The sequence below is a fragment of the Mauremys mutica genome, chromosome 5 (genome assembly GCF_020497125.1).
Source record: "Mauremys mutica isolate MM-2020 ecotype Southern chromosome 5, ASM2049712v1, whole genome shotgun sequence".
NCBI lineage: Eukaryota > Metazoa > Chordata > Testudines > Geoemydidae > Mauremys > Mauremys mutica.
Genome location: NC_059076.1, coordinates 124,105,339 through 124,128,197, shown reverse-complemented (window position 1 = coordinate 124,128,197; position 22,859 = coordinate 124,105,339). Strand labels below are relative to the sequence as shown.

Genomic DNA, 22,859 nt, shown 5'->3' with positions numbered 1-22,859 from the left:
TTTCTTATTCAGTTGGGAATAAGTCTACGGAGATGGTGCAAATGAATTTCCCCTCCCCATAGCTATCTGTGTGGCCTTCTGAACATCCTGTCATGTTTGTTTTCCTGTAAAGGGGGCATAGAGGTTACTGCAGCTATAGAGTTACAACAAACCCTGCAGAACTGCTATTGGAGAATGAGGCAGACTCAGGATCCTTGAACTGGGGTTTCCCTCCTGTCTCCCTCCCTCCTTACAGACTTGTTACTTTTGTAGAGGCTGCAGTCCTGCTAATCCAGTTGTCCTTACCCTTTTTTAAGGCTTGCAGCAAAGAGAGTAGAGTTATTTTTATCAGTTTCTTTACTGGCCTGTTATTTGTTTGGGGTTTAGACAGCAGAATTGATGCACCAGTATGCAGAGAAACGTCTTCAGGAAGAAAAGGAAATGAAAGAGTTGGTGGAGCAGGTAGTGGAAGGACATAAAAATGTGAAGCAAGCCCGAATGAAGCTTCAGAAGTACAAACGGCAAATAGGTATTTGTGTTGCCAAACCCCTAGGAGATGATTGCAAATGTTCCAAGAGTCATTTAATCTTAATTTTGTTGAACAAGAAGAGGGGAGGGGAATCCAGAATATATGTTCCCATAAATAAGTGGACCCAATGTAATAAGTGAATCTTTGAGCCCACTGTAGCTGAAAAGAGCATCTAAGCTACTCGCCCAAGAAATTATTCCCTATGCTAAAGGGGAAGATGCAGAATCAGGGATTCTGAAGCTACCAGTCTACACTCCTGCCAGAAGCGGTACATGTGACTGCCTGTTCTGATTGCCATACTGGTATATGGTGATCAGATTCATGTGACTCATACTGAATCCCCAGTGTCCTAAAGAGAAGACTTGTTGGGCCAACTAAAAATTTTAAAGGAGACATAATTCCTTATTGGCCTCTTCCAAGCTGAGGAGAGGAAGAAAGCAGCCACTGAGATACGAGATGGTTCCTTTTCTATACCAAAATAAATCATTGGGGGTGAAAAAGCAGAGCAGTGATTGGAGTGGAGAGAGTGGATGTTGCTGGCTCTCCACAATTCTCCAAGGGGATGTTCTAGTTTATATTTTAGCCCAGATGACTTAATGCTGGTCATGAAGCTGGTCTCTTCCTCCATCCAATGATATGCATTGTACTTACTCCATTATAGGACTGCACTAACACCTAGTGGAGGAATAGGCAGTTTCTAGCCTTGAGAGGTATAGAGTGCAGAAGATGAGCCCTCACATGCACAAGCTTTCCTCTGCCTGGATAGGGTCATAACTCTGTCATTCAGATTTTAATTCTTATTTTTAGCTTCTGAGTGTGATTCTTCCCAAGGGTCCCCAGGGCTGTGAGGTACCTTGCTACCACCTGCCATTCATGTGAGGAAGCCTTGTCTCTGCCTGCCATGAGTCAGCTCTCCAACTCCACTGGCCAAGGGCAACACAAGCATTCCCCTCTCAGCCTATACAGGCCCTGTTGTCCTTCTGCAGGTTAGCAATAGGCACACTCCAACCGTAAGCCCTCTGAGAGTCTCCCTGGAGTGTCCATCCTCTGTTCATTGGACACTCACAGTATTCACAGATTCACTGCTCCCAAAGGAACACCATGCCCCAGCTTACCACACAAACCTCACATTACTGCTCTGCTTAACACTCAGCACTTAGGGAAGTTTATAGTTAGTTTGTTTAACAAAGTATAAAGATTCAAGTGATAGCAAGTATAAATATTGGAAACAAATAGTTGCATATAAAATAAAAACACATTTTAGAACCTACATTTACTTAACTAGTTACTGTCATGTCTTATAGATCAAAGCTCACCCAAAATCCTTCCAGCATATTACAGCCAGGCTTGGCTGCAGTCTTCCCTTCATGAGACAAGTCATAGCTTGCCTCCTCGGTGGAAAGATCCAAGGGTGTCCCCTTGTGCCCCCAGTTATCTTTGTCTTTATTCATAAACAGGACACTCTCCTGTGTGCCTCTTTCTTGTCACTTTCACAATCTCTTCATTAGCATTGGGGTCAGACTGTAGATAGGCCTCCATTGTGAAAGTGACAATACACACATGATCAGCCAGAGAGAGAGAGAAGCATCTCTTCCCTCCTATCTGACAGCAGCACTTTTATCATCTTCTGGTGACCTGCCTTAACTCATATACCTTAAGAACATAATTTCTTAAACATTATCTGTACTAGAGTGACCAGACAGCAAATGTGAAAAATCAGGTGGGGGGTAATAGGAGCCTATATAAGAAAAAGACCCAAAAATCGGGACTGACTCTATAAAATCGGGACATCTGGTCACCCTAATCTGTACATACATTTTGCAATATTATTTGGCTCTTGGTAGAGACTTCACATGCCACCCTTTGGTAAACTTAATGTGCATACATCTGGCCCAGGGGATCCCTGTAAAATCTATGTGCCCGCTGTGCCCTCTGCCAGTTGGCACCAAGAGGTTCCTGGGTTAGACTGAGTAAGCCAGTCTTTATCCTAGATAGGTGAGCCTGGCAATGAGCCAGAATCCATAGCTTTCCAGAGTACATACAGCTTGGAAAGCTATGAATATTTGATGCTTTACAGAGTCTCTACTTTAAGTAAATGAAACTACGCATTTTCCTATTTTTTGGTCTCTTGAGTCTAAACTAGAAAATAAATCACTACATACCAATTGTGTCAACTGTAAGTATAAACTGCTTTTTATTTCAGTTCTCTGTCTGTAAGTCTCATAGAATCACAGATATTAGAGATGGAAAGTAATTATTAGTCTCTCTAATCATCCTTCCCACCAGGGAAGGGTAACAACCTGAAGTATAGTCAGATCAGTATTAGCGTCATTATTCACACATATACAAGAATTCATCTCCAGATGTATTGCAGCATCAGACATGCGGCTAACATGGGCTGTTTTATTTTCTCTCAGTTCAGGAAGTGTCTGAAGAGAGCCGAGAACTTCTTCGTCGAGCTCTGGAAGAAGAGGAGGAGAAGCTTAGGAAAAGATATGAATTGATTCAACAGATAAGAGCTATAGAATCTCTGCCATTCTTTAGGAACAAGTTTGTTGACTTAACCCAGGTAGGTTCATAAGGAAAAAATAACGGTTTTAGAGGCATGTTTACATTTCACACAGATGTGAATTATACTGCATACAAAAATATTGCATGTTGGATGAGCCCAAGACATGCAGCTTGGATTGAAAAATTAAATCTGAACCTGAATTTCCCCAAAGTTTATAAAATGAAAACTTTATAAGAGAAAACATCATGAGCACAGATGAAATTCTAACCCCATTGAAGTAATTGGGAGTTTTGCCGTTCAGTCCAGTTTCATCCTATAACATGTCTCTTAAGACACTGCCAGGTAGAGCCCCCTAGATTTTATCTACCTTCACAGTATCAGTTTTCTCAATACTTGGGGCTCTCATGTCCACACATAGAGCTTGGAATGATGTAGAGGTGTTCATACCACTGCAGTGACTACACTGACTCTGAGTAAAGCGATGCCTCCTATACTGTGTCTCTGGACAGGAAATACAAGCATGGCTAGTGTATTGATGCAATTAGACCTCCCAGCACAATCCCACAATGCTCCTACCCACCCTTCAGTGACAACATTAGCAACTGGCTCTGCCACCTCTCAAGCCAGCCACCTACTGGCTGCATATAGGCCCAAAAGCACCTGATGCAAAACTTGACTGGTCTCAACTCTGCCCAGGACCTCGTCTTCCTCCCTTGCCCCTTCCCCATATACCCAGAGCCGCATAACAAAACAAAAAGATAAAGCAAAATAAAAGTTGACCCGCACTTTTAAAGAATCAGAACTGCTCTCTTTCAGTTTTTCCTTTCGTCCATGGGAATTCAGCTGAAAAACAAAAAGAAAAAAATCCCTAATGGTTAGTTAGCAGAAACCACCAGAGAGATGCTGTTCTTCTTTCCATGGAGAGGGCGTGGCTGTTGCAGCAGACCATATGCTGCCTTAGCAGTATCTCCCAAACTCCTGAGATCTAAAAACAGAAAACAGACCTGAGTTATTAGTGGCATGGGTACCCCTCACCGTCTCCTCAGATCCCTGAACAAATGCACCATCTTACCTCGCCATACTTCTCCAAAATCCACTTATGTCCCTTCTCCCCCATCCCATTTCCCTACCCCCTGCTTCCCAAAGAGGCTATTAATTCCCTGTGAGGGACACTCCATTAGTAGTGGGGACAAGAAGGGAGAACTGGCTGGGCAGTGTCTCTTGGGACCTTAAAGGGAAACACAAGAGAATGAAACTGGGATCATTACATACAAAGCAAGTATAAACCTAACAAAATAAGAACAGAAAAAACAATAGAGAAACCCAATTTATCTGGGAAAAAAATGAATAACCAAAGAAAAAAAGAATAAAGTCAACTTCCTTCTCCCTTGGAGCACTATCAGCCAAAGGCGGTATCCACCTAGAGCATAGACCCTGCTCTTCACAGTGCATATACAGACCTTCATATGGGATGAAGCTATTTAAAGCAGACAATGGAGCAAGCCAAAAATGTGAACAACTACAAATAGACATTATGTCTCAGAGGTTATATACCTATGTCCTGGGGATGTGGGAAAGAGTCAACAATCCACAAGCCCTGCAGTGCTTACAGGGAGTGCTGTGAATGCACACAGTGCACTTTGTGGAACCTGAACAGGCTGTCTTGTGTGCTCACATTACAGCTTGCACTTTTATGACTGAACCAGTCTGAGCAGCAGTGGTGCAATGCTGCAGTTCTTTAATGTAGTCAGGGTTTGGAATTACAGAGCTTTCTCAATCACACATACTGCTGTGGAGCAGTGCTCATTGTCTGGTTCATTAAAACGAAAGGGATGGGAATTCCAGCACTTTCTCATTTATAGGCCCAGTTCATTTCATTGCCATTGACAGTGGGCAAAATTTTGCAGTCAGCTCCTCACATACAGCTCCCATTGATCCCATTTGTATCCAAGATAGGGTGACCAGATGTCCCGATTTTATAGGGACAGTCCCAATTTTGGGGGCTTTTTCTTATATAGGCACCTATTACCTCCACTCCCCACCCTGTCCCAATTTTTTACTCTTGCTATCTGGTCACCCTAATCCAAGGGCAGTATTTGGCTTTAAATATGGTTTCCTATCTAACTTATTCCTGAGAGGAGATTCAAATAGCAGGTGAACACAACACATTTGAAGTCATACTTGAAATACTCATTCCAAATCAAGCCAAAGGGGAGCCCTTGCTAAGTGCAAGTTGCTAAAAGTGAGCTGGCCACTCAAATTACAACCAGATAAAGAAAGGAATTAGAACTCTCATGTTTACATTATAATTTCCTAGTAGTGCTTAAGATGTGACTCCGATTTGAGTTAGTACATTTTACTTGCTTGTCCTGCATTTCTCTTTTGTAAAAATACACTTTCAAACTAGATGAAATAGAATTTGAGTCCATGAAATTCTCACTTACTTTCATCATCTTTAATGTACCCAGCTATCCACTTGGTGGCACTCCAGTTACATGAACAGCAGTGTTATCTACTGTGCAGGAAAAGGAGCCCCTTCATATATTTCCAGGACCACCCCTCAAAGATTTCTGAAACTCAATCACCACATTGGGCTTCTAAGCAAATCCTCTTCCAAAAAAGGACATTGCTCAGTCTCCCTACTAAGTTCATACACCACCACCAGAATCTCCATCCTGCACTAAAGCATTTCCCTCTCACTTCATGTGTTACAGCTCTGCAACAATGTGCTGACTGGGTCAAACAGTAGATGAGGGTATAGTTCAAGGATATGCATCTTGAAATGTGAAAATTAAAATGCATCAGGATAGACAAAAATAGTAGTTTTTTGGTGTGAAACTGATGCAGTTTTGGAAAGGAAATGACTCAGAAGCCCAGTGTTTGTATCTATATACACACCCACCCACATGCATTGCATTGGTACAGGGTGGAGGTACTGGTGCACATGGTGTCGAGACCCAGTAATGTCCTTTTGGAAGAGCGATTGCTTAGAAGCTCAGTGTGATGATTACATGATTTTGATGTTTGCGTTTCAGAAGTCTTTGAGGTACAATAGCTGGGTGATCCTGTAAATATGTGAAGGGTCCTATTCCTGCACAGCAGATAGTTTTACTGCTCATATATGGCTTGGTATTGGGCTAAAAACATCAAGCCCCTAAACTTCTGTTTAGAAATGTCCTGACTTTCTGAGGTGCTGACCACCTGCAGCTCCCATTTACTTCAATGAGGGTTGTGGTTTCTCAGCACCCCTGAAGCTCTGGCTGCTTATCTTTGGGCTCCTAAATCCAGTGCCTAACTTTAGGCACTCAGATTTTAAAATGTTGGCCTTGGATATTAAGGGTCTGATCTTGCCAGGTGCAGAACAGTTAACTCCTAGTAACCCCAGCAGTTAAATGCAGGTGCTCAATATGTCACAGGATCTGGCCTATAATCTGCAGTTAGATTACTCTTCCACACAAGTGGAAAAACAGATAATAGCAAACAAATGCTCTCAGTATTTAAATTTGAATGTATATTCCCTTCTGGTTTTACAGACTTCACAGTTTTCCAAATTTACAATGATGCTGTTAGCTTTTAAACTTCCTATTAAAACTGGATGTTGTGTTATCTAGAATCACTTCTGGCCAGATAAAACTGGCCTTTTATATTTGTGGTTAGTTCAGTTTGTTTCCTAAATGAGATTTCTTCTGTGAGAAGTTGTATTGCCGCATCTTAGCCTCATGTACTATGATATATCTCTGAAAATGATTTCTATGCCATAGAAAGTAGCTTGTAAGTAAGTTAAGGCCAAATCCTGCTTAATTGAAGTCAGAACTCTCAATGACGTCAATATGAGCTGAAACGTGATCAGAATATTCTCTTTCCACTCACTGATTTTGAATTTCTGTAGACTGCTGGCTATGGCTTCAGTGGTGAAATGTCAATAGTGGAACTGCGTGAACGTCTAGCTTTACTGAAGGAAGCACAGAAGAAGGCAGAGGAAGAGAAGAGAGACCAGATAATACATGAAAAACAAGCCAAGGAACAACTTCTTCTAGACAAACTGGAGCAGATTTCCCTGTTCAGAGCAGCACTTGGAAGAGCAGCTGCATTAAAGTTAGTTTAAAATACCATAGAGATGTTTAGAATATTACATCGTTGCTAATATCTTGTTATTTGCCAGAATGAAAGATTTGGGGTGAAATCCTGATTCCATTTAATATGAGTTCTGCCATTGACTTCAATATGGACAGGATTTCAATCTTGCTGTTCAAATTAGGGCTCTCAATTAATTGCAATTAAGTCATGCGATTAACTCAAAAAATTAACTGTGATTAAAAAAATTAATTGCTATTAATCACACTTAAACAATAGAAATGTATTGAATTTTTGAATGTTTTTCTACATTTTCAACTATATTGATTTCTATTACTACATAGAATACAAAGTGCACAGTGCTCACTTTATATTATTATTATTTATTACAAATATTTGCACTGTAAAAATGATAAACAAAAGAAATAGTATTTTTCAATTCACCTCATACAAGTACTGAAGTGCAATCTCTTTATTGTGAAAGTGTAACTTACAAATGTAGGGTTTTTTTGTTACATAACTACACTAAAAAATAAAACAATGTAAAACTTCGGAGCCCACTCAGTCTACTTCTTGTTCAGCCAATCACTAAGACAAACAACTTTGTTTACATTTACGGGAGATACTGCTGCCTGCGTCTTATTTACAATGTCACCTGAAAGTGAGAACAGGCATATGCATGACACTTTTGTAGCCGCCATTGCAAGGTATTTACGTGCCAGATTCATATGCCCCTTCATGCTTTGGCCACCATTCCAGAGGACATGCTTCCATGCCGATGATGCTCATTAAAAAAATAATGTGTTAATTAAATTTGTGACTGAACTCCTTGGGGGAGAATTGTATGTCTCCTGTTCTGTTTGACCTTCATTCTGCCATATATTTCATGTTATAGCAGTCTCAGATGATGACCCAGCACATGTTCATTTTAAGAACACTTTCACAGCAGATTTGACAAAATGCAAAGAAGGTACCAATGTGAGATTTCTAAGGATAGATATAGCACTCTAGGTTTAAGAATCTGAAGTGCCTTCCAAAATCTGAGAGGGACGATGTGTGGAGAATGCTTTCAGATGTTTTAAGAGCAACACTCCGATACAGAAACTACGGAACCTAAACCACCAAAAAAGAAAATTAACCTTCTGCTGGTGGCATCTGACTCAGATGATGAAAATGAATATGCGTCAGTCCGCTCTGCTTTAGATCGTTATCGAGCAGAACCCATCATCAGGATGGACGCATGTCTTCTGGAATGGTGGTTGAAACATGAAGAGACATATGAATCTTGATCACATCTGGCACATAAATATCTTGCAACGCTGGCTACAACATTGCCATGCAAATGCCTGTTCTTATTTTCAGGTGACGTAAACAAGAAACAGGCAGCATTATCTCCTGCAAATTCTAACCAAATTTGATTGGCTGAAGTGGTGAAGACTGAGTGGACTTGTAGGTTCTAAAGTTTTACGTTGTTTTATTTTTGAATGCAGTTATTTTTTGTACATAATTTTACATGTGTAAGTTCAACTTTCATTATAAAGAGATTGCACTACAGTACTTGTATTAGGTGAATTGAAATATACTATTTCTTTTGTTTTTTACGGTACAAATATTTGTAATAAAAATAAATATAAAGTGAGCTCTGTACACTTTGAATTCTGTGTTGTAATTGAAATCAATATATTTGAAAATGTAGAAAATATCCAAAAAAGTAAATAAATGGTATTCTATTATTCTTTAACTGTGCAATTAATGACACGATTAATCACAATTCATTTTATTTAATCACTTGACAGCCCTAATTAATATACATCATACAAATCTACTCAATTTGAATTTCAAGTTGTAAAGTATCCTTAGCATATTGGTACAGGCTCTTTGTTGTGAATAGATTCTGAGCACCAAATATTTAGACCTAAAATCATGTATCTGGAACAGTAACTTTACTGCCATAACATTCACTTTCTAGTTAATCAGAAACAATTCCATATCATTAGAATCATCCTAGATAGCCAACTACAGTGGTTTCTCATTTCCACCTAACCAATACACTAACCTCACAATATCTTTCCTTAAATCTCATTCTCTATGTGGAGCGGCTAAATTGTGTATCTTAGGGCTTGTATCTATACTTACCGGGGGATCGACGAGTAGTGATCAATGCATTGGCGGTCGATTTAGTGGGTCTAGTGAAGCCTCGCCAAATCAACTGCAGATCGCTCTCCCGTTGACTCTTGTACTCCACTGGATCGAGAAGAGTAGGGGGAGTCGACAGGTAGGGTGACCAGATGTCCCGATTTTATAGAGACAGTCACGATTTTGGGGTTTTTTTCTTATATAGGCTCCTATTACCCCCCACTTCCGTCCTGATTTTTCACACTTGCTGTCTGGTCACCCAATCGACAGGAGAGCATCTCCTGTTGATACTGTGTAGCGTGGACCCCATGGTAAGTAGAGCTAAACTACGTTGATTTGAGTTACGCTATTCACAAAATAACATATCAAGTCAGCATATAATTGATTATACCAAACAAAACAGAAAGTGAAGCCTGAGAAATTATTAGGGTATCAGCCTTTAGCTTTACTAGACTGGAAACTATGGCATCAATTACAAAGGCAACTATATGAATGCCTACAAACACTTGAGAGATTACCTAGGTGCACATTCCATGTTCCTTTAACCACTGGTATTGTTGGCACAGTTTGGAAATGAGCAATGATATGTGAAGTGGAAGAACATTCCAATTATTGGCCTACAAATGAGCACACCAGCAGTCCATACCCTTCTGAGTGTTTGACTGCATTCGGCTGTATCACACAAAACCAGGTTGCCATACCGACAAGCCCTGAAGAGGCAAAACACGTGTAGAAGGTTGCACAGCTGAGGCCTAATTCTCATTTATTTCATTCCTGCATTTAGGGCAAGGAGGGAGAAGTAAGGCAAAAGTGGCTTTAAGCTACCGGTGTGCTCCCCAGACTCTTGGGCTGTGCATGAGCCGACCCAGCCGCAGGTGTAAGTTAGAGCAGCCTTATGGCTCACCTTCCCAAGAGCCTCTATATGAGTGATAAGCAAAAAACAGTGATAGTCCAGTACACTTTCCATATTCTCTATCCCAGGGGTTTGGGGGAAGGCTTGGTGTAGAGCCCTTGTCATAGAATCATAGGACTAGAAGGGACCTCGAGAGGTCATCTAGAACAGTCCCCTGCACTCATGGCAGGACTAAATATTATCTAGAACATCCCTAACAGCTGTTTGTCTAATCTGCTCTTAAAAATCTCCAATGATGGAGATTCCACAACCTCCCTAGGTAATTTATTCCAGTACTTAACCACCCTGACAGTTAGGAAGTCTTTCCTAATGTTCAACCTAAACCGCCCTTGCTGCAATTTAAGCCCATTGCTTCTTGTCCTATCCTCAGAGGTTAAGAAGAACAATTTTTCTTCCTCCTTGTAACAACCTTTTATGTACTTGAAAACTGTTATCATGTACCCTTTGTCTTCTCTTTTCCAGACTAAACAAACCCAGTTTTTTCAATCTTCCTTCATAGGTGATGTTTTCTAGACCTTTAATGATTTTTGTTGCTCTTCTCCGGACTTTCTCCAATTTGTCCATATCTTTCCTGATATGTGGTGCCCAGAACTGGACACAATACTCCAGTTGAGGCCTAATCAGCATTAAGTAGAGCAGAAGAATTACTTCTCGTGTCTTGCTTACAACACTCCAACTAATACATTTTAGAATTATGTTTGCTTTTTTTGCAGCAGTGTTACACTGTTGACTCATATTTAGCTTATGGTCCACTATGACCCGCTATCCCTTTAGACAGTACTCCTTCCTAGGCAGTCATTTCCCATTTTGTATGTGTGCAGCTGATTGTTCCTTCCTAAGTGGAATACTTTGCATTTGTCCCTATTGAATTTCATCCTATTTACTTCAGACCATTTCTCCAGTTTCTCCAGATCATTTTGAATTATAATCCTATCCTCAAAAGCACTTGCAACCCCTCCCAGTTTGGAATTGTCTGCAAACTTAATATGTGTATTCTCTATGCCATTATCTAAATGATTGATGAAGATATTGAACAGAACCGGTCCCAGAACAGATCCCTGGAGAACCCCACTCGTTATGCCCTTCCAGCAGGACTGTGAACCACTGAAAACTACTCTCTCGGAACAGTTTTCCAACCAGCTATGCACCCACCTTATAGTAGCTCCATCTAGGTTGCATTTCCCTAGTTTGTTTATGAGAAAGTCATGTAAGACAGTATCAAAAGCTTTACTAAAGTCAAGATATACAAAGTCTACCGTTTCCCCCCATCCACAAGGCTTGTTATCCTGTCAAAGAAAGTTATCAGGTTGTTTGACAAGATTCGTTCTTGACAAATCCATGCTGACTGTTACTTATCACCTTATTATCGTCTAGATGTTTGCAAATTCATTGCTTAATTATTTGCTCCATTATCTTTCCAGGTACAGAAGTTAACTGACAGGTCTGTAATTCCCCAGGTTGTTGTTATTTCCCTTTTTATAGATGGGCACTATATTTGCCCTTTTCCAGTCTTCTGGAATGTCTCCCGTCTTCCATGACTTTTCAAAGATAATCGCTAATGGCTCAGATATCTCCTCAGTCAGCTCCTTGAGTATTCTAGGATGCATTTCATCAGGCCTTGGTGACTTAAAGACATCTAACTTGTCTAAGTAATTTTTTATTTGTTCTTTCCCTATTTTAGCCTCTGATCCTACCTCGTTTTCACTGGCATTCACTATGTGAGACATCCAATCGCCACCAACCTTCTTGGTGAAAACCGAAACAAAGACGTCATTAAGCACCTCTGCTTAATTTTCACATCTTTTCACATATTCTGTTATTGTTTCCCCCCTCTCATTGAGTAAGGGGCCTACCCTGTCCTTGGACTTCCTCTAGCTTCTGATGTATTTGTAGAATGTTTTCTTATTACCCTTTATGTCTCTAGCTAGTTTGATCTCGTTCTGTGCCTTGGCCTTTCTAATTTTGTCCCTACATACTTGTGTTGTTCGTTTATATTCATCCTTTGTAATTTGACTGAGTTTCCACTTTTTGTAGGACTCTTTTTTGATTTTTAGATCATTGAAGATCTCCTGGTTAAGCCAGGGTGGTCTCTTGCCATACTTCCCATCTTTCCTACGCAGTGGGATAGTTTGCTCTTGTGCCTTAATAATGTCTCTTTGAAAAACTGCCAAATGTCTTCAATTGTTTTCCCCCTTAGATTTGCTTGCCAGGGGATCTTACCTACCAACTCCCAGAGTTTGCTAAAGTCTGCCTTCTTGAAATCTATTGTCTTAATTTTGCTGTTCTCCTTCCTTCCATTCCTTAGAATCATGAACTCACCATTTCATGACCACTTTCTCTCAAGCTACCTTCCACTTTCAAATTCTCAACCAATTCCTCCCTATTTGTCAAAATCAAATCTAGAACAGTCTCTCCCCTAGTAGCTTTCTCCATCTTCTGAAATAAAATATTGTCTTCAATACATTCCAAGAACTTGTTGGATAATCTGTGCCTTGCTGTGTTATTTTCTCAACAGATGTCTGAGTAGTTGAAGTCCCCCATCACCACTAAGTCCTGTGCTTTGGATGATTTTCTTAGTTCTTCTTCGAGTGATTGCTCCAATGCATTCCAGTTAGGTGTGCGCGCCGCGCGTGCACGGCTCTTCGGAAGATTTTTACCCTAGCAACTCCGGCGGGCCGGCTGGGCGCCCCCTGGAGTGGCGCCGCTATAGCGCTGAATATATACCCCAGCCGGCCCGTCTGCTCCTCAGTTCCTTCTTCCCGCCCGTGACGGCAGTCGGAACTGTGGAGTGCTCAGTAGTCCTCCACATCCCTAGCTCTCTCTACTTAATTTTGTATATAGTTCTTTACTGTTATAGTTAGTTTTAGTGGTTAGTTAGTTTAGATAAGGATAGGGGGAGTACTTTCTCCCTCCCCCTCCCCGGTGCGGGCTCATGCCCAAGGCACCGGGCTTTAAGCCCTGTGCAGCGTGCCAGAGGCCTATGCCAGTGGGTGACCCTCACGGCTCCTGCCTCCGTTGCCTGGGCGAGGCACACCGTACAGATAAGTGTGCCATTTGTTCGGCTTTTAAGCCGCGGACGCGTAAGGACAGAGACAGTCGCCTCAAGCAGCTCCTTATGGAGGCGTCCCTCCAGCCCCCGGCACCGTCAGCGCCGGCACCGAGGGCTTCTTCGGTGCAGAGTGCACCCGCGGCACCGACCGGCTCCGGCACCGTGGCCACGGTACCTAAACCGCCGCCTAAGGCGACCCGGCACCGCTCGCTCTCGCCTGCACGCAAGCAGAAACTGGCGAAGGCTGTAGCGAAGGCACGCACAGAGTCCGCCACGAGAGTGGCTGCGGCAGTGCGTAAAGCGGGCCCTGAGCCCTCGACTCCGGCTCCGCAAGCGCCGTCGAGTCCGGCACCGCCCCGCTCCCCGGCACCGACCGAGGTTGAGCCAAGGCTGCCTTCGACGCCGGAGACATTCTCCTCTGCGAGAGACCTCATCAGGCTCATAGAGGCTCCGAGCCTCCGGCCCCCGGCACCGCCGGTGCGGGCTGTTGTCTCTCTCGGCAAGCCAGCCAGGATGACAAGACCGCCCTCTGTCGACGAGCGGCGTGGAAGACGGTCGAGGTCCCGGTCCCGGTCCCGGTCCCGGCGCAGGTCCCCGTCCCGCCGTTCGGAGTCTCGTCGCCGCTCCTCTTCACGGCACCGAGCACCATCCCGACGCCGGTCTGAGTCCCGGTACCGCTCTCGATCTCGGTACCGGTCGCACTCCCGGCACCGATCCAGGTCACCGTACCGTCGGTACCGTTGGAGATCATCTCGGCACCGCGACTCTCGGAGTCACTCCCGGCACCGCGGATCCCGGTCCCAGTCGAGCTCCCGGCGCCGGTCGAGCTCCCGGCACCGCCGGAGTCCACGCTCACGGTCACCGTCCCGTCGGCGCTCTGCGTATCGACCCTCGGTGCCGTCGGTGCAGGGCCTCCCACCTTCAGCGGTTCAGTCCGTCGGCACTACAGCACCGCCTTGGCCATCCCGCACGGCGTCCGTGGCCTCCGGTGCCGATGATACTACCCACCGGTGGCCGACCCCACAAGGACTTCTGCATGAGCAGTGGGGCTACTGGGTCCCGTGGGGACAGCATGAAGGTCAGGGTATCCCGTTTCCCAGGAGGGATGTGACCACCAGCACCAGGGTCCCTGAAGCGACTGTTAGCCGGCCGCCTCCCTCTCCTCCGCACGAGCCATCTGCTCATCCGGTCCGCCAATCGCCCACGCCTCACGATTTGGAGGAGGCTCACCCACCGGCCGTAGAGCCGGAGCCAGTTCTGCAGGGTGCATCTTCGTCATCCTCGCCGGACGAGGCGGTGGCAGGTGCTGCGGCCAGCGAACCCCCGCCCATTGACCTCCGGGCCTTCCAAGACCTGCTTCGCAGGGTGGCGGCGTCCATGAATCTTCCCGTCGAGGAGGTCCATGAGGATGAGGACCCAATCACCAACGTGGTGGGTGCGGATGCTCCCGTCCGCGTGGCGTTACCCTTCGTCCGGACCATTCAAAAGAACGCCACTACGCTCTGGCAGACCCCCGCTTCCATTCCTCCCACAGCACGCGGGGTCGAGCGGAAGTACTCAGCCCCACCATCAGGCTATGAGTACCTTTACTCCCACCCAACCCCGGACTCCCTCGTAGTCCAATCTGTTAACGACCGGGAGAGGCACGGCCAACCTGCCGCTGCGCCTAAGTCCAAGGACGCCAAGCGCATGGACTTACTCGGCCGTAAGATCTACTCCGCCGGGGGTCTGCAGCTGAGGATCGCAAACATCATGGTCCTCCTCGCCAGGTACGTCTTTGACATTCTGACGTCCCTGGCGAAGTTCACGGAGCTCCTGCCTTCCACATCACGCCAGGAGTTCTCCGCCTTGCTGGACGAGGGAAAGAAGTCCTCTTGGTCATCTATTACGGCCGCCCTCGACGCCGCAGACTCCGGGGCTCGGACCTTGGCATCCGGCGTGACAATGAGGCGCATCTCCTGGCTGCAGTCCTCCACCTTGCCGCCGGAGGTGCAATATACACTCCAGGACCTCCCCTTCGACACCCAGGGTCTGTTTTCCGAAAAGACGGATGATCGGATCCAGACCCTGAAGGACGGGCGTGTTGCCATCCGCACGCTCGGAATGCACACGCCGGCGATGCAGCGCAGGCCCTTCCGGCCGCAGCCCTCCCGCTATCAACAGCGCTATCGCCCCTATACCAGCAGACGACCGACCCAAAATCGCCGTCGTCCGTCCGGCAACCGCCGCAACCAGGGCCAGGCCACTTCCAAGACCCCTCAGGGGGCTAAGCAGGCCTTTTGATGGGACGATCGAGGACGGCCCATCACTCTCCCTACCGGATCCTTCCCCTTTATTTTACAACCGCCTTTCCCATTTCTTTTCGGCGTGGTCCCGCTTAACATCGGACAACTGGGTGCTTCAAACAGTCCAGTCGGGATACCGCCTTCAATTTGTTTCGCCCCCGCCTTCCCACCCACCCTCCCTGTCCCTCTTCAGGGACCCCTCTCACGAGCAAGTCCTCTTACAAGAGGTTCAGACTCTGTTGAGCGTGGGTGCCATAGAAGCAGTGCCTCAAGACAGGTGGGGCAGGGGATTCTACTCCCGTTATTTTCTCATCCCCAAGGCGAAAGGCGGGCTACGTCCTATCCTGGACCTTCGCGAGCTGAACAAATATCTGCTCAAGCCCAAGTTTCGTATGGTCACCCTGGGGACCATTATTCCCTCTCTGGATCCGGGAGACTGGTTTGCCGCCCTCAACATGAAGGACGCCTACTTCCATGTCGCGATCTATCCTCCTCATCGGCGTTACCTTCGGTTTGTGGTCAACAACGCCCACTACCAGTTCGCCGTGTTGCCATTCGGACTCTCCACGGCGCCGAGGGTATTTACAAAATGCATGGCAGTCGTAGCAGCAGCCCTCCGCCGTCGTCAGATGCACGTCTACCCGTATCTCGACGACTGGCTGGTCCGAGCTCAGTCCCGTCAGCTCGTGATAGAACAGATGGCAGAAATTCTGTCTCTCTTTCAGCGGCTTGGTCTTCTCATCAACACCGAGAAGTCCACTTTGTTCCCAACGCAGCGGCTGGAGTTCATCGGAGCGGTTCTCGACTCCACGGTTGGCAGGGCCTCTCTTCCTCGCGCCCGGCACCAGACGATGGCCTCAATCATCCGGGATCTCGTCGCCTTCCCGACCACAACCGTGCGCTCCTGCCTACGCCTTCTGGGTCACATGGCCTCCTGCACATATGTCACCGCATATGCGCGGCTCCATCTTCGCCCCTTCCAGTCCTGGCTCGCGACGGTGTACCGGCCTCATCGAGACCCCATCGACATGGTGGTCACGGTCAACAGGACGGCCCTCGACTCCCTCCGCTGGTGGCTCACCCCGGAGGTCGTGTGTGCGGGGGTCTCGTTCCATCCTCCTCGCCCATCCGTTACGCTGACCACGGATGCCTCAGCGCTCGGTTGGGGGGCCCACCTGGGCGAACTTCACACCCAAGGCCTTTGGTCGCCTCAGGAACTCGCGCTACACATCAATGTCCGCGAGCTCCGTGCCATCCGCCTCGCCTGCCGGACCTTCTGCTCCCACCTACAACGCTGTTGTGTAACAGTACTCACGGACAACACCGCTGCGATGTACTATGTAAACAAGCAGGGCGGAGCCCGCTCTTCTCCCCTCTGCGAGGAAGCGATCCTCCTGTGGGACTTCTGCGTGACCCTCTCCATTCACCTAGAAGCGTCTTTTCTTCCGGGAGTGCAGAACACGCTGGCCGACCATCTCAGCAGGTCGTTTCTCTCCCACGAGTGGTCCCTTCGTCCCGACGTTGCACATATGATTTTCCAGAGGTGGGGGTTTCCCCGGGTCGACCTCTTCGCCTCCAAGGCGAACAGGAAGTGTCTCCAGTTTTGCTCGTTCCGAGGTCACTCGCCGGGCTCTCTGTCGGACGCCTTCCTGTATCCCTGGCAGACTCACCTCCTCTATGCCTTCCCTCCTTTTCCTCTCGTGCACAGAGTGCTCCAGAAGCTGCGGAGGGATCGAGCCACCGTCATACTCGTGGCTCCGGCCTGGCCGAGACAGCATTGGTACACCCTGCTGCTCGAGCTCTCCGTTCGGGATCCCATCCCCCTCCCGTTATGGCCGGACCTCATCACGCAGGACTTCGGCAGACTCCACCATCCGAACCTGCAGTCCCTCCATGTTACAGCCTGGTACCTGCGTGGTTGACCCACGCAGAGAGGGACTGTTCGGCGGCCGTGCAGCAAGTCCTGCTTGAGAGCAGAAAGCCTTCCACTCGCTCCACCTACCTGGCGAAATGGAAGAGGTTCGCGCTCTGGTGTGACCAACGAGGGCTCAACCCTTTCGTCGTACCCGTCCCTACCATCTTGGACTACCTTTGGTACCTTAAGGAGCAAGGTCTGGCGGTCTCCTCCTTGCGGGTACACCTGGCAGCGGTGTCCGCTTTTCGTCCTTCTCTGGAAGGTCGCTCCATCTTTTCCAATCCGATGGTCTCCCGCTTCCTGAAAGGCCTGGACCGATTGTACCCGCCGGTGCGGCGTCCGGCCCCAACCTGGGATTTGAACCTCGTCCTGTCCAAACTCATGGGTCCGCCATTCGAACCGATGGCCACATGTTCTCTTCTTTACCTCTCCTGGAAGACGGCCTTCCTCGTCGCCATAACATCGGCCAGACGAGTCTCGGAGCTCCGGGCGCTGACGGTAGGTCCGCCATACACCGTCTTCCACACAGACAAGGTGCAGCTTCGTCCGCATCCGGCCTTCCTGCCAAAAGTGGTCTCGGCTTTCCACTTCAATCAGGACATCTTTCTCCCGGTCTTCTTCCCGAAGCCCCATGCCTCGACTCGGGAACAACAGCTCCACACCCTCGACGTCCGTAGAGCGCTTGCTTTTTACATCGAGCGGACGAAGCCTTTTCGGCGTTCTACACAACTCTTCATAGCGGTCGCCGATCGCATGAAAGGCGAGCCGGTCTCTTCCCAGCGCATCTCCTCCTGGGTAACTCAGTGCATCAGAGCATGCTACGAGCTGGCTCGCGTGCCCCCGGGCCGCTTCACCGCTCATTCCACGAGGGCGCAAGCCTCGTCTGCCGCCTTCCTGAGCCAGGTCCCCATCCAGGACATCTGTCGAGCGGCCACATGGTCTTCGGTCCACACCTTCGCCTCCCACTACGCGTTGGTGCAGCAGTCTCGAGACGACGCAGCCTTCGGCTCAGCAGTTTTACACTCTGCCACGTCTCACTCCGACCCCACCGCCTAGGTAAGGCTTGGGAATCACCTAACTGGAATGCATTGGAGCAATCACTCGAAGAAGAAAAGACGGTTACTCACCTGTAGTAACTGTTGTTCTTCGAGATGTGTTGCTCCAATCCATTCCAGACCCGCCCTCCTTCCCCACTGTCGGAGTAGCCGGCAAGAAGGAACTGAGGAGCGGACGGGCCGGCTGGGGTATATATTCAGCGCTATAGCGGCGCCACTCCAGGGGGCGCCCAGCCGGCCCGCCGGAGTTGCTAGGGTAAAAATCTTCTGAAGAGCCGTGCACGCGCGGCGCGCACACCTAACTGGAATGGATTGGAGCAACACATCTCGAAGAACAACAGTTACTACAGGTGAGTAACCGTCTTTTGTTTAAAAAAAGCCTCATCCACCCCTGCTTCCTGGTTAGATGGTCTGTAGTAGACCCCTACCATGACATCACCCTTGTTTTTTATCCCTTTTATCCTTAACCAGAGACTTTCAACAAGTATGTCTCCTATTTCCATCTCAACCTCAGTCCAAGTGTATACATTTGTAATATATAAGGCAACACCTCTTCCCCCTTTTCCCTGCCTGTCCTTCCTGAGCAAGCTGTACCAATATTCCAGTCATGCATATTATCCCGCCAAGTCTCTGTGATGCCAAATACATCATAGTTATGTTTATTTACTACCATTTTGAGTTCTTCCTGCCTATTCCCCATACTTCTTGCATTAGCATACAGACATCTAAGATACAGATTTGATTCCCCGTCCCACCAGTTCTGTCTTGTCTCTCCCTTATTCCTGCTACAATAGCCCATGCTCTCCCAAATTCCAACCCTTCTCCCAGGTCTCCATGTTTTTGACTTACCTGTGGGCTTTGGTCACCTGCCCCCTTCGAACCTAGTTTAAAGCCCTCCTCACAAGGTTAGCCAGTCTGTATCCAAATATGCTCTTCCCCTTCCTCGACAGGTGGACTCCACCTCTGCTTAGCAGTCCTTCTTCCTGGAACAGCATCCTGTGGTCAAGGAAGCCGAAGCCCTCCTGGCGACACCATCCTCGCAGCCAGGCATTCATATCCAGGATGCATATGTCTAAGCCAGCTCCACATAGCTGGGGCATCCTCTGTGCAGGGGCGTTTTCAGGTGGCAGTTTTTAACCTTAACTGGGCACCATAAAATTGCTTTATGATAACTGTGAACCAAGCTTCTGGCCTGGGTATTTTAACCTTTAACCTAAGCTCCTTGTTTAGGTAGAACAAGTACAAGTAAACTGTAAATGGGATTTCAAAAGCAAAGCTGGACATCTGCTTATAATGTGCTTATTAGCATACAATCACCTGGAATCACCTTTTAATTCACAGCTATGTTTGTGGAAAGAAAGGAGTTTCCGCTGTTTTTTACATGCAGTAGAATTTTACCTAATACATACAAAAATCTTTTGTAAGTGTCACAAAGTCTCCTTGTAGTCAAAAAGAAGGCTAAGGCTCATAAAAATGTTAGACAAGATTTGACAAGGCTAGGCTGGTGTATCCTCTAAGGTCACAGATATATTACAGTGTAAAAGGATTTTACACACTCATTAATGACCTTGTTGTTCCACCAGGAAATTTTCTTTGCAGGAATTTCTTCATTTATGGTATGGGTGTCTGCTAAGCTGCTTGCTTTGTCTTTACTGAAGACTGTGCCAAGACTCAGTTAGAAAAGCTAAACAATTGGTCATAGAAGGGACAAAGTTTTGGTTCATCAAAATATTATCTGAGGAGTTTTTTTGATACATAAATATATATTCTTCAGTATGTGTTTGTAGTAAGTAGGATCTAGCTGCTGAATTCCTACTGTTAAAGTCTTCACTAGACATGCAAACAGCAGGAGGAAATCCATCAACAGTGAACTTTGATTATACAGTTGCAGATGTGCAAACTGCTGTTATGAGTGGCAGTAATTTTCCCAGCTACAGTTAGGTGTGTATTACTTTAATTATTTTAGCAGGGAGGCAGAATTTGGTCATTTAAGTGTCTTGCATCATCACACGGTGTCAGTCAACATGACGATGTAGAGTGCTTAAATGTCAGTGTTGACCCCCTGCTACAGATTAAAATGACTGCTGCTAACAATTCATACATTCATTTTCCCTGCTGAAACAAGTGGAATAACATGGCAAAAGACAGAAAAAGGTTCTATGAATACAGAGTCCCAGATTGCACTAGGTCACTGAGACTGTAATTGCTAGCAAATCCAAAGAGACACTCCATTCTTATTGTAATATAGAACAATCTCATCTATGAGCGTTTCCTTGAATTTAGTTAATTAAATTTGTTTTTGATTGTTTAATAACACAAATAAAAAGCAAATTTTCAAATGCAGGCATCTACCTACACCCTTAGGTGCATAAATTGGCATGTTTTAGGCAAAACCAAAGTACACACCAAAGTACACACCAGGACATACCAACTCGAAGCACCACCAGCCCCTGGCAGAACAACAGATGCAAAACCTGCAGACATACTTCCACTGCTGTGATGATCAGTACCCCTCACTACACACTTTTCAAGATTCATAGGTCCTCCACATACCTATCACAACAAATGGTGTACCTCATCCAGTGCATCAAATGCCCCAACAACAACTATGTGCGTGAAACCAGACTATCGCTATGCTCTCAAATGAACTCACATAGAAAGATGATAAAAGATAAAAACACCATATCACCTGCAGGTAGGGTGACCAGATAGTAAGTGTAAAAAATTAGGTCAAGGGGTGGACGAGAAGCTGGATATGAGTCAACAGTGTGCCCTTGTTGCCAAGAAGGCATTTTGGGCTGTATAAATAGGGGCATTGCCAGCAGATCGAGGGACGTGATCATTCCCCTCTATTCGGCATTGGTGAGGCCTCATCTGGAGTACTGTGTCCAGTTTAGGGCCCCACACTACAAGAAGGAAGTGGAAGAATTAGAAAGAGCCCAGCGGAGGGCAACAAAAATGATTAGGGGGCTGGATCATGAGGAGAGGCTGAGGGAACTGGGATTGTTTAGTCTGCAGAAGAGAAGAATGGGGGGATTTGATAGCTGCTTTCAACTACGTGAAAGGAGGTTCCAAAGAGGATGGATTTAGACTGTTCTTAGGGGTACCAGATGACAGAATAAGGAGTAATGGTCTCAAGTTGCAGTGGGGGAGGTTTAGGTTGGATATTAGGAAAAACTTTTTCACTAGGAGGGTGGTGAAGCACTGGAATGGGTTACCTAGGGAGGTGGTGGAATTTCCTTCCTTAAAGATTTTTAAGGTCAGGCTTGACAAAGCCCTGGCTGGGATGATTTAGTTGGGGATTGGTCATGCTCTGAGCAGGGGGTTGGACTAGATGACCTCCGGAGGTCCCTTCCAACCCTGATATTCTATGATTACAACAATTTGTAATGCAGCCCGCAGCCTGCTAACCCTTAATTGCCCACTTCATTTTAAGTGGTCTCCTACAGCACGTATGAACCCCTTATGCTTAACAATATGTCCCAATTTGTATTTAGGTCAGACACTGGTTACCTTCCCCAGACGTGAAGCAAAGTTCTGTGAAGCTTGAAAGCTTGTGCCTTCCACCAACAGAAGTTGGTCCAATAAAAGATATTATCTCACCTATCTTATCTCTCTCCGTACAGCTGATCTGGGACATGGTACTTTGGCTGTCTGCAGGCAGGGTGGGTTCTTAACTCCTTCCTGCCTGTATTTTGTACGGGGTCCCCAAAAAAGTTAGGAAAACTTTTAAAAAGTCTATGGTAGGGAAATAATTTAGAGACTCCAGCAGATCAGAGACACAACATCTTATCCATAAAAGGACAGAAAACTCCTTTTTTATACCAAAAAAGGGGGAGGAACCCCAAACCTCTTGTGGACTAGAGGTTTGATGTTCTATTTTAGAAACCAGTACAAAAGTTAAACACCTTCCTTCAAGCCCTCAGTTCCTTGGGCTGCTACTGTAACAAAGTGTGTATCATAAAATAAACCAACAACAGTACATACATTTGAAATTCCCCTTTAAGGAATGTTGAGCATACAGCAGCAGCCCTAAAAGCAGAACAGCCTCTATAGATATGTCTAAATGGCAGCTGGAGTGTGCCTTACATCTCGGGTGGACAGACATACACTAGCTCTGCTTGAGCTAACATGCTAAAAATAGCACTGTGGACATCGTGGAATGGGTGGTGTCAAAAGCTAGCTGCCAGAGTACCAACTCACCCGACCCCCAGGGTCTGAGCTTCAGTGGCTAGTCCAAGCCACTGCCTGTGCCGCAACACCCACACTGATATTTGTAGTACACTAGCTTGAGCAGAGCTAGCATATCTGTCTACCCAGGGTGGGCGGCTCACTCCCAGGTGCAGTGTAGACATACCCTAACTATACTCCAGCAAATTGGGTGCACTTGCCCTACACTCTCATTTTGAGCT

At 46.4% G+C, this 22,859-nt stretch overlaps 1 protein-coding gene across 4 annotated transcripts in view; it reads left to right on the top strand.

Moving 5' to 3' along the window:
* CFAP99 (cilia and flagella associated protein 99) overlaps positions 1 to 22,859 on the top strand; it is a 96,403-nt gene that overhangs the window by 61,729 nt on the left and 11,815 nt on the right. For 3 of the 4 annotated variants that reach the window (XM_045018922.1, XM_045018921.1, XM_045018923.1), the window contains 3 exons: positions 367 to 508; positions 2,926 to 3,077; positions 6,910 to 7,115. In XM_045018922.1, the coding sequence (XP_044874857.1) occupies positions 367 to 508; positions 2,926 to 3,077; positions 6,910 to 7,115 (500 nt within the window). Of the gene's footprint in view, positions 1 to 366; positions 509 to 2,925; positions 3,078 to 6,909; positions 7,116 to 9,435; positions 9,542 to 22,859 lie in introns of all 4 variants that reach the window. The other variant, XM_045018924.1, reaches the window with a different exon arrangement.